Below are 11,989 nucleotides of genomic sequence, written 5' to 3'. Positions count from 1 at the left end.
ATAAATGCCTCGTAGCGCAATGGCTGGGTCATAGGGTAGTTCTATTTTTAGTTTTTTGAGGAACCTCCAGACTGCTTTCCAGAGTGGCTGCACCAGCTTGCATTCCCAGGGAGTCCTCTTTAAGCTTTAAAATAGATCGCTTTTTAGGGGCACCTGGGTGGCTCAGTTGGTTGAGCATCTCTTGGTTTCGGCTCAGGTCACGATCTCACAGTTTGAGAGTTTGAGCCTTGAGTCGGGCTCTGTGCTAAGCATGGTACCTACTTATGATCCTCTCCCTCTACCCTTCTCCCCTGCTTGTGTTCTCTCTCAAATAAATAAGAGGGGCACCTGGGTGGCTCAGTTAAGCGTCTGACTTCAGCTCAGGCCATGATCTCAAGGTTGGTGAGATCAAGCCCCACATCGGGCTCTGTGCTGTCAGTGGAGAGCCTGCTTGAGACCCTCTGTCTCCCTCTCTCTCTGCCCCTTCCCCAATCGTGCTTTCTCTCTCTCTCAAAAAAAGAAACATTTAAATATTTAAAAATAAATAAGTAATTGGGGCGCCTGGGTGGCTCAGTTGGTTAAGCGTCCGACTGCGGCTCAGGTCGTGACCTCACGGTTTGTGGGTTCGAGCCCCATGTTGGGCTCTGTGCTGACAGCTCAGAGCCTGGAGCCTCCTTCAGATTCTGTGCCTTCCTCTCTCTGCCCCACCCCCACTCATGCTCTGTTTCTCTCTGTCTCAAAAAATAAACATAAAAAGAAAAGGGCTCATTTTAGTGTTCAAGGCAACAGGAAAGTCACAGTAAATTCCCTTTGCTCTGCACTACACAGGCACTGTCCCAAGTGGCTATTTCCATTTATTTATTTAAAGTTTTTTATTTTTTTAATTTTGAGACAGAGAGCAAGCAGGGGAGGGGCAGAGAGAGGGAGAGAGAGAAGGAATCCCAAGCAGGCTCCACATTGTCAGCGCAGAGCTTGATGTGGAGCTTGAACCTATGAACTGTGAGATCATGACCCGAACGGAAATCAACAATCGGACCGTTAACCCACCAAGCCACCCAGGCGCCCGCCCCTACTTCCACTTAAACATAAATGTGTCTGCATGTGTCTATTTCCATTGAAATATAAATGAGTTATAGTAAATTTGTGCCCAATAGCCACAAGCACCTGGCGGCCGTTGTATTGAGCTGCAGAAATCCAACGCATTGCCACTGTTACAAGAAGTTTTAATGGACACCCGCCGTGAAGACTTCAGAAAAATATCTTTACTCATTGTTTTCCTTGTGACAAAACAATTCATAGTCATTGTAAAAGGCAAAATTCTAACACTACAGAAATGTTTAGCACGGTGGAAGGTGCAACAAAATCCCCCTTGAAAAAAAATTGGGGCGCCTGAGTGGCTCGGTCAGTGGAGCTCAGGTCATGATCTCGGTTTTGTGAGTTCGAGCCCCGCGTCTGCTTGGGATTCTCCCTCTCCCTCTCTCTCTGCCCCTCCCCTGCTGGCACTGTCTCTGTCTCTCTCGAAACAAATAAATAAATTAAAAAAAAAAAGCATATGGCTTTATGGCTTTTGGCAAACAATATCCCTGTGTCACCAGCAACGAAACGAGGTGGGACACCCTCCCTGCCCATCCCTGGGTCCCTCCCCTCACTCCCCCAAGTGCTCTCCTACGCGTCTTCCTCTGTTTTTCCTCTAGACTGTTCCACCAGGAGATCATGGGTGGCTTTCAGAAGGTTTTGCAAGTCCCAGAAATATACACAACGTTGCATGTTTCTGAGCTAAAGGTCTCTTACTCCTCAGTTCTCCAGAGGGGTCTGTGAGCCAAGAGGCAAATAAGTGGAACCGTGCAGCGAGGTCTTTGTGACTGGCTTAGGTCGCTTAGCATTAACGTCCTCAAGGTTCATCCCGGTACCAAGTGGCAGAATTTCCTTTTTAAGACTGAATAATCTCCCATCGGTGGACACTTGCTTCCACCTTTTCAGCTATTGTAAACAAGATGGGGTGTAGAAATACCTTCAAGGCCTTGCTTTCAATTTGGGGGGGGGTATTTACCCAGAAGTGAAATGGCTGGGGTATTCTATTTTTAATTTTGTGAGGAAACTGCCACGTTTTCCATAGCGGCTGCACCACTTTACATTCCTACCCACGGTGCACCAGAGTTCTAACTTCTCCGCATCCTGGCCAATACTTTTTTTCTTTTTTAATAGTGCCCATCCTTGTGTCTGGGAGGTGTGGTTCTTGCTTCGGAAGGGCTTTGCTTTTTGGAAAGGAGATGAGTCACCTTTTTTTTTTTTTTTGACAGGAGCACTTATATCTGTCAGGCTTTGGTTGTGCAATCCCGTGAATGGCTCACCTCGTGAACATCCCCCCCAGCTGATAAGAGAGAGCTATCCTTAGCCCGGGGTTTAGAAAAGGGTAAGAGCTTGCCAAGGTCACGGGTAATCTACGGAAGCCCTGACGTCTTCTCTTTATTTCGCTCTGCGTTGTTAAGTAATCCACCACCTGTAGGCTCAGAGCACCCGAGCCCCTGTCCCCAATCTTAGCACGAATGCTCAGCCAAGGGAAGAGTGAGCATTGCTGGCCACCATTGCTGTCTCTGGGGACCCAGGGGACCCAGCTTCATGCCCACACGCACTGATAGTTCTGCAAGAGTGTCCTCATTTCTACATCTGTTAGCGACTCCACGAGACAGGCTGGGCAGTTAGATTCCTCACCTAAAAACCTGGGGCTGGCCTTCTGGGGTCCCAAACCCAAAATATGCACAAAATCCAAAAAGCGCGTGGATGTGGGGTGTGTTTCTCGAGGAAGAGCCTGTCTCCTTGCTTTTGTCTGATTTCAAAGGGATCTGTGACCTGGGCGAGACTACATAAATATATTCGTCCGAAGGGTGTCCCCAGCCGGACCACTGTAAAAATATAAAAACAGCCCTTAAGGGGGAGGGGGGGTTGCTTTGCAAAAACCATTTCATGAAAGTAAGCTCTGAGGAGGAAGGTGGCCCCAGGCCTGTGGTTGGGGACCTGACTGCTCTGTGGTAGCTTCTCTCCGAACTCCCTGGCTGTGCCTTCTCTGTTTTCCTGGCTTCCCCCTCTTTTCTGTAATTTCTACAGTTGGAGGGTCTCGGAGCTTGGTCCTTGGACCCTCCCCCTCATTATTCCGTTCCAGGGTGGCATCATCTAGTCTCGGCTGCATCCCGGCGACTGGCTTTTATTCCCAGCCCAAACATCTCTACAGACTCACAGCCAAGCGCCCATCTTTTCGATAGTTCCACGGGGCCTTTCCCCAGCTGCTGAGAACTCCCCTAAACCTTTCGCTTCATGGAGCCCCTCACTTCCGAGCCTGTCCCTTCCCCTCTTGGCCACTAGCACTGATGTGGGAAACAAAGGCGGAAGGAAATGGCAGATAGAAATAAATTTCCTTATAACCTGCAGCCCGTTGGCAAATCCTACTTAATGCCTTAAGTGCTTCCTGTTACACCTGAATAGAGTTTCAGGGCCCCCCGAAACCTTCTTCCTACCCTTCTCCAGCCACTTGGACCTCCTCACTATTCCTTAAACAAATTAAAAACTTCCCCACTACCCTGCCCTTTGCATATTCTTTCTTCTGCCTGACGCTTGTTTCCCAACAGCTTTTCATCACTCAGATCCTGGTTCATGGTTCATATGGCCCCTGCCCAGGGAGTCCGTCCCTGACCACCTGACCTGAAGTCACTTCCTTCCCCGCCTCAAACCCTAGTGACGCCATCCCGGACCCCGTTTGAGTGCCTTCAAAGCACCTGTTAGTATCTAAAGTGACCCTGTTCATTCATTTCCTTGCTTACGGTGCGGTCTTGCTATTAGATCAGTGGCCTCTGACGTCTTTTGTGTGACCTACATAAAGACAGAAATTTCACATGTGACCCAGTGATCCAGGTGTTATGGCCGGGTAACATATAATTCTCAAATTTACTGCCTTTAAACAATGGCATTAGGGGCGCCTGGGTGGCGCAGTCAGTTAAGCGTCCGACTTCAGCCAGGTCACGATCTCGCGGTCCGTGAGTTCGAGCCCCGCGTCGGGCTCTGGGCTGATGGCTCGGAGCCTGGAGCCTGTTTCCGATTCTGTGTCTCCCTCTCTCTCTGCCCCTCCCCCGTTCATGCTCTGTCTCTCTCTGTCCCAAAAATAAATAAAAACGTTAAAAAAAATAAACAATGGCATTGATCTTTTTTTTTTTCAAGTTTATTCACTCTGAGAGAGAGCACACAAGTGGGGGAGAGGCAGAGAGAGAGAGAGGGAGAGGGAGAGAGAATCCTAAGCAGGCTCTGCACTATCAACGCAAAGCCTGATGTGGGGTTTGAACTCACGAACCTTGAGATCATGACCTGGGGCAAAGTGGGACGCTTTACAGACGAAGCCACCCAGGTGCCCCAACAATGGTGTTGATCTTGCTCACAGATCTTTGGTTTCAGCAGGACCCTGCCCCTCTCGGTGTCAGCTGGGATGGCTGGGAGGCTGCGGACTGGAATGATTTCAATGTTCCCTCACTCACCTGTCTGATGGTTGGATTCCGTCTTCTGCTGTGACCTTATCTGTGAGACTCACCTCGGCTTCCTCACAACACAGCAGCTGGGCTCTGAGAAAGTATCCCAAAATTAAGAGAGAGCAAAAGAGAGTACAAGCTAGCCCCAGGCAGAAACCGTATCCTAGTTTCTGATCAAGGCTTGTAGTAATTCACACAGTGTCCTTTCTGCCACATTTTATTTGTTGCACAAAGTCCTGCTGAGGTTCAAAAGGAGGAGGATGGGAGTCTGCCTCTTGACGGGGAGTGGCAAGGTTGGAACTATTTCTGTAGCCATTTTTTTGCAAATATAATCTGCCACACCCAGTACACAAATGCGAATTTTGGAGTTTCCCAAAACAATAGTTAACTTTCGGTACACAGTGCACAGATTTTTCCCCCATTGTATTTTGTAGAAAATGCTGGTCCTGACCTGTTGAATTCATTTCTTTACCTCATTTTGAGAAACTTGCCACATAAACGTGCGGCTTGTCTTTTCTCTACCCTAACCCTTCACACAGTATGGTGTTTGGTCCCAGTTAGGCTAAGTGCCTTACCTGCTAGTGTTCTACGTATGTTTTATTTAACGCCTTAATATAGTGCTTACTGAATACCAGGCACCGTCCTCACTTATTCCTCGCGCCAACTGTTAAGTGGGCACTATCGTGACCCTCATCTTCCTGAGAAGGAAACTGAGGCACAAAGAGATGAAGTCATTTGCCCAAGGTAACAAAGCTAGTAAGTGGGATTCGAATCCGATAAATCTAGTTGCAGGCTCCATTTTGCTATGGAGCCTCTCAGGGAATTTACTTATTTATTATGTTCATTGTGAGTATCCCACGCACGCACTATAGAACGAAATGCAGTCCAACGCTTCGCCCCTAGAACCCCGCCCTGGCTGCAATACGGTCTCTGCAGCTAAGGACTCATAAACAGCTTCATTATCAGCCAGGCGCTGTCCGACCTGCGCAGGCGCAACACGCAGAACTCCCGCAGGCACACCCCCCCGCTCCCAGCGGCCGATTGGCCATTGTCTGAGACGGACGGAGGAGCTGGCGCAGGCGCACTGGGCCAGACCTGAAGCTAAGTCCCACCCATTCTCTGATGACTGACGTAAGATCAAGCTAATGGGAACAGGGCTCTCCGGGGAAGGGGCGGGCAATGAGGGCAGTTAAATTTGCGCGGGCTTGGTCCTGGCGTAGTCATGGCGGCCTTCCGCGACATGGAAGAGGTGAGCCAGGGGCTGCTGAGCCTGTTGGGCGCCAACCGCGCGGAGGCGCAGCAACGGCGGCTGCTGGGGCGCCACGAGCAGGTGGTGGAACGGCTGCTGGAGACGCAAGACAGCGCCGAACAACGGCTGCGAGGTCAGGGCTGGGGCCGGGGGCGGCCGGGACCCGGGCCCGTGTGATGGGAGGGGGCGGGAGGTCCGCCTTGACGAAACCCTCCCTCCTGGGCGCCCCCATCCCTCCCCTGTTCTCCCTTGGGCGCTGCCCCCTCTGGGCCTCAGTTTCCCCACCCGTGAAATGGACTGCAGGATGGCAGCCACCTCCCAGAGAGTTAGTGGTGAATATAGGAGCTGGCAGGAACTGGCAAATTCCGAGCGGTCCACGAGCAGGAGCTGGGGGGCTCAAGGTTCGAACTGGGGCTCCGGAGTCAAAGCGCTGGGCTTTAATCCCAGCATCCCCACTTACTGAGGTTCAGCTGTTTTACTGAGCACCTGCTGTGTGCCAGGCATAGTGCCAGCCCCGGGCTGGAAGCAGAGAACAGGACAGTCCCTTAAAGGGTTGGTATGCTAGTGGTGGGGTGGTCAGGCGACGAACAAGAAAAATGGAGGGGCACCTGGGTGGCTCAGTTGGTTTGGCATCTGACTTCGGCTCAGTTCGCCCTGGTCGTGAGTTCGAGCCCCCCATCGGGCTCTCCGCTGTCAGTGCAGAACCCCTTTGGATCCTCTGGCCCCCTGTCTCGGCCCCACCTCCCCCACTCAAAAATAAACAAACATTTTTTAAAAAGAAAGAAGAATACTTCTGTCAGGAGATGGTGGGCTAGGAAACTAGGTTGTATAGGAGGGAGTGGTGATGCTTTGGGATGAGTCAGCGAAAACTTTCTGAAAAGATGATATTTTAGCGGAAACCCAAGGAGGTTTGGGAGGGATCCAGGGCTATGGTGAGGATTAAATAAATTGGAGGGAGTGCAAGTTGGGGAGGGGCGGAGAGGGGGCGACAGAGGATCCAAAGCTCGCTCTGCTCTGCATGGACAGCAGCCTGCCCGATGCAGGGCTCAAACTCACGGACATTGGGACTTTGAGATCGTGACCTGAGCCAAAGTCAGACGCTCAACCAATTGAGCCACCCAGGTGCCCCAAATTTCCCTCCTTTTGAGGGATGAATAATTCCATAGTCCGGACATACCTCATTTTGTTTGTCCATTCCTCCACTGATGGGCACTTGGGTTGCTTCCAGACCCTGGCTGTTGTAAATAATGCCACCATGAACACATGAACATGGGTGTACAAATACCTCTTTGGCTCCCTGCTCCCAGTTCTTTTTGTATTTTCCCAGAAAATTTGTATTTTCTTTGTGTATTTTTCTGTTTTGTATTTCCCATGCTAGATCACATGACAGTTTGATATTTCGTTTTTTGAGAGACTCATCCAGTTTTCCATAGTGGTTTCGGTGCCAGGTTTTTATTTTTCTTTTTTCTTTTTTCTTTTTTTTTTTTTTTAAGTCTTTTTACAGTTATGTTTTATGTGGCCGTGCTGTCTGGCTTGGGACTGAAATGATCTAGGAGCTAGGCAGGGGATGGCTTGGGGGTGGGGGGGAGAGTGTTCCTGGCAGAGGTAACTGCAAAGGCAAAGGTCGCCAGGTAGGAGTGAACTTGGACACCCAGGAGAAAGTGGAAGATGAGCTGTAGCCAGACCCTGTAGGCAGTGAACCACCCACCCCCCCCAACCCCGGGAGTTTGGAGGTTGTTCTAAGTGTGATGGATGCCCCAGCCAGAGTCTTCTCCTTCTCTCCTCCTCCTCTCTCTCCTCCGCACTCCATTCACTCCTCCTCCATTGATGGTTTGGGGAGAAGATCATTATTACCCAGCCTGCGTGGGCTTCAGCAGAATGAATGGATTTGGGGCCAGAGAGACAAGAGTCCGTGTTCCAGGGAGCCGGGACTTTGAGTTAAAGGGCTCCAGTTCAGATCCAGGCTTCAGAGCTATGTGCCTCTGGACAAGTCACTTTAATATCTTCAGGCTTCTGTCCTTCATCTCTCCATGGGGGCAGGGGTTAAGCCACCTCCCTCAGAGGGTTTTGAGAACGTACTGAACAGGGGCTCCGGGGCTATCCTGTAGCACTCAGCACACGCTCAGGTAATGGTACTTTGTGACAGTGCCCCCGGGGAAGAGGGCACTCCCAGGGAAGAATCCAAGGAAACAAGGTTGTCTGGGGAGGCGAGGGGAGAAGGGGCAGGAAGGCTGCAGAAGAAAGCCAGACCCTCGGCTATCCTAACAGGAAATCAGCAGGCACTGTTTAAGACAGACAAATCAAGAAATAGCAGCCTAAGCAAATTATTTAGAAACACGAACGTCAATGCCAGAGAAAACAGTGATGATTTGGAAGTGGCTGCTTCAGAGGCGTGGGGAGGCTTTGGGGGGGGGGGGGGGGCTGTGTGTGTTTAAATTTTCACAGCCATATACATGTAATACCTTGATTAAAAATTAACTCAATGTAAGTTTGTAAACACTTAAACGCCTGCCCTTTGGGAAGTGTTTCCATCTGTGCCTTCCCTGAGTCGGCAGGTTCCTCCAGCTCTATGGGAAGGAACACGGTAACCTTGCTAGGGTGTTTTTGATCTTTCGGATGTTTTGGTCAAAGCATGTTTATTCTGATTAGGCGCTGGCGATATATGGGGAGTGTAAGACACAGTCCCGGATTCGAGCGAGGAGGAGGAATGAACAATTCAGTGCCTCCGGGCTGTGGTGGAGGCGTGGCCGCGCCCTGGGAGGGAGAGCAGAGTGTCCAGCTGCCCCGGTTGTGTATTACCCAGGAGGTCTCGAAGGCTGGGTCTCCGAGCGCCCGAAGGGTGGGAGCATAAGGGCATCTCAGAGAGGACGGGCAGGTGGAGGCCGGGCCTGTGAAAAATGGGCATGTTTGCAGAATGGTGAGGTGTCTTTGTGGCCAGAGCAGAGAGAAAAGCACAAGGTGGGTTGAAAAGCAGGAAGAAAGGAGGCTGTCGAGGAAGAAGAAGATGCTCTCACTCATTCGTTCCTTTGTGGGGTTTTGTGGAGGCTCCACATGTGTTTTGGTGAAATGGAAGCACTTTTGCAAGGTCTCAGTGGACCACCAAAGCGTGGGCTTTTGGAAATAGGACCAATGGGTTGGGGAGCTGTAGGCGGGGAAGTGAGGACGATCGTGGTTGAGGCCTCGGGCTCTTCTGGGGCAGGGCCAGGCCCTGGAGAGACCTCCTCGAAGGGTCTCGGCCTGCTCTCTCCCGCCCCGCCCCGTAGAGATCCTGGCTGCAGAAGAAGAAGTGGCCCAGAGCCTTCTGGATGCGAAGGAGCGGGCGCACCAGGGGGGCGCCGAGTTGCAGCAGCTCGAAGCTGAGCTCCGGAAGGCCGGCGAGGAGGACACCCGTCTGAAGGCCAGCCTCCTATATCCTTCCTTGCGTGCGCGGACGGCCGGGCCTCGGGCTCACCGCCGGGGTGCCTGTTTGGTCGTGCTGGGAACCCAGCTCGGAGCCCTGGGCCCACGGCGGCCCCCCTTCCAGAGCGAGGTGACCTTAACTGCCTGCTTTACTCAGCTCACCAGAGAGCTGGAGGAGCTCAAGGAGACCGAGGCCAGTCTCGAGAGGCAGGAGAGGGAAGTTGACGAAGACACGACTGTCACCATCCCTTCGGCCGTGTAGGTCCCGCCAGTGCGTGTGGTGGTGCCTGCCCTGCGTGCACGTGGGTCGTCCCGCGGCCCTGAGTTGGAGTCTACGCTGGGGTAACTTAATCTCTCTCTCTTTCTCTCTCTCTCTCTCTCGTGTTCTCATACAGGTATGTGGCTCAGCTTTATCGCCAGATTAGCAAAATTGAGTGGGACTATGAGTGTGAGCCAGGGATGGTCAAAGGCAGTATCCTTTTGCAGAGAACGCGGAGCCCGGTGTGCTGCCGGCGGCCTTGTGAAGGGCTGGGCCGCCGTGGAAAAGTCTGGCAGGTCCTCAGAAATGAAGCGTAGGATCACCATATGACCCAGCAGTCCCCCTTCTGGGTTGCACCCTTGTGTTCGTGACTGCGGTGGTCACAGTGGCCGAAAGGTGGAAGCAGACCAATTATCAGCAAAGCGCTGATAAGCAAACATAAGCCATAAGTGCTACATAAGCAAAATGTGGTATATCCGTGCAATAAAATAGTATTCGGCCTTAAAAAGGAAGGAGGGGCGCCTGGGTGCTCAGTCTGTTGAGCAACTGACTCTTCATTTCAACCCAGGTCACGATCCCAGGGTCGTGGGATCGAGCCCCATGTTGGACTCTGTGCTGAGCCTGGAGCCTGCTTAGGATTCTCTCTCCCTCTGCCCCTCTCCCTGCTTGTGCTCTATCGCTGTCTCTAAAATTAAAAAAAAAAATGGGGGCGCCCAGGTGGCTCAGTCAGTTAAGTGTCCAACTTCAGCTCGGGTCACGATCTCAGGTTCGTGGGCTCGAGCCCCACATCAGGCTCTGTGCTGACAGCTCAGAGCCTGGCCCCTGCTTCGGATCCTGTCTCCTTCTTTCTCTGCCCCTCCCCTGCTTATGCTCTGTCTCTCTCTCTCTCTCTCTCTCAAAAATAAATAAATATTAGAATTTTCCAATAAAATAAATTTAAATAAATTAGTTAAATTGAAATGAATTAACTAAATTTAAATGAATAGGTTAAATAATAAAATAAACAATAAGTAATATTAATAAATTAGTTACATTTAAATTTCCTTCCTTTTTTTAAAAGAGGAAGGAAATTCTGGCCCATGCTATAACATGCATGTATCTAGAAGACATGATGTTAAGTGAAATAAGCCAGACACAAAAAGCGAGCTACTGTCTGATCCCACTTACAAGAGCTCTCTAGAGGAGTCAAATCCGTAGAGACAGGAAGTAGATGGCAGGTGCCAGGGGCTGGGGGAGGGGAGGGGAGGAGAGTCAGTGTTTAACGAGGACACAGTTTCGGGCTCTGGAAATGTTCTGGAGACGGATGGTGGGGAGGGCTGTACAACAACGTGTGTGCACCGAATGCCACTGAGCTGCACACTTCAAAACTGGCCAATGAGGTGCTTCGGACTCTGTGTCTGCCTCGCTCTCTGCCCCTCCCCCGCCCGCGCTCCGTCTCTCTCCGTCTCAAAAATAAACAAACATTAAAGAAAATAAAAAGGGGCGCCTGGGTGGCTCAGTTGGTTAACTGTCCGACTTCGGCTCAGGTCATGAGCTCACGGTCCGTGAGTTTGAGCCCCACGTCGGGCTCTGTGCTGACAGCTCAGAGCCTGGAGCCTGCCTCGGATTCTGTGTCTCCCTCTCTCTCTTCCCCTCCCCTGTTCACGCTCTGTCTCTCAATTTAAGTTTATTTTTGAGAGAGAGCGAGCATGAGAGCGAGTCGGGGAGGGGCCGTGAGAGAGAAAATCCCAAGCAGGCGCTGCACTTTCAGAGCCTGACATGGGGCTCGAACCCACAAACCGCAAGGTCATGACCTGAGCTGAAACCAAGAGCAGGATGCTTAACCCACTGAGCCACAGGCGCCCCTCAGTCTCTAAATATGTTTTTCTTTTTAATTTTTTTTTTTTTAATGTTTATTCTTGAGAGGGAAAGAGCGTGAGCAGGGGAGGGCCAGGGAGAGAGAGAGAGAGAGACACACACACAGAATCGGAATCAGGCTCCAGGCCCTGAGCTGTCAGCACAGAGTCCGACGCGGGGCTCGAACTCATGAGCCATGAGATCACGACCTGAGCCGAAGCTGGGCACCGAACCGACTGAGACGCAGGCGCCCCTCAGTCTCTAAATACCTTACAACTTTTTCACGGGGTCCCGGGGAGGGCTGTGTACGTCAGGTTTCCTTACATCTCCCCCAGTTCATCACGGCCCCAGCGTCGCCCAGCCTGTCCAGCTGGACAGCACCCAGCTCTCCAAGAAGTTCATCAGCGACTATCTCTGGAACTTGGTAGGCACGGACTGGTAGCCCAGAGCCTCAAGGACGCGTCTGCACACGGCACGAGTCAGTGTGGTGGGTGGTCGGGGCCTCAGCGGTGAGAGGAGCTGAAAATTAAATGTTTCTCCAGAGACGGGTTTTGGACCAGATTTCTTTCGGCCCCTGACCGCGGCCTCGGTGGCTGGAGTGGCCCTGGCCGGGTAACCCTAGAGAACTAACTGGACTTCAGGCTGCTGCTTCACATCTGAGACGACACTGTGCGAATGGCGCCGCGGTATACGAGGATAGGTCCCGGGGCTCTGTCGTCTGGGATTCGCTCCGGGCCCATCCTCGAGTGCCACCGC

At 51.7% G+C, this 11,989-nt stretch overlaps 1 protein-coding gene across 3 annotated transcripts; it reads left to right on the top strand.

Moving 5' to 3' along the window:
- Positions 1–5,641: 5,641 nt before the first annotated feature.
- Positions 5,642–11,776, top strand: SPC24 (SPC24 component of NDC80 kinetochore complex). 3 transcript variants are annotated; one of them, XM_003981879.6, is made up of 5 exons: positions 5,642–5,872; positions 9,003–9,147; positions 9,292–9,396; positions 9,534–9,610; positions 11,569–11,776. In XM_003981879.6, the coding sequence occupies exons 1-5, from the start codon at positions 5,713–5,715 to the stop codon at positions 11,673–11,675; spliced, it is 594 nt and encodes a 197-aa protein (XP_003981928.2). In that variant the 5' UTR covers positions 5,642–5,712; the 3' UTR covers positions 11,676–11,776. The 3 variants fall into 3 exon arrangements, 2 of the variants coding, with proteins under 2 accessions (XP_003981928.2, XP_011287442.2); XR_006590198.1 differs by having other exon boundaries at positions 9,292–9,409; positions 11,569–11,614; XM_011289140.4 differs by lacking the exon at positions 5,642–5,872 and adding an exon at positions 5,881–6,140.
- Positions 11,777–11,989: the final 213 nt, after the last annotated feature.

The sequence above is a fragment of the Felis catus genome, chromosome A2 (assembly GCF_018350175.1).
Source record: "Felis catus isolate Fca126 chromosome A2, F.catus_Fca126_mat1.0, whole genome shotgun sequence".
NCBI lineage: Eukaryota > Metazoa > Chordata > Mammalia > Carnivora > Felidae > Felis > Felis catus.
Note: the sequence above shows the minus strand (reverse complement) of the source record. Positions and strands in the feature narration are given on the sequence as shown.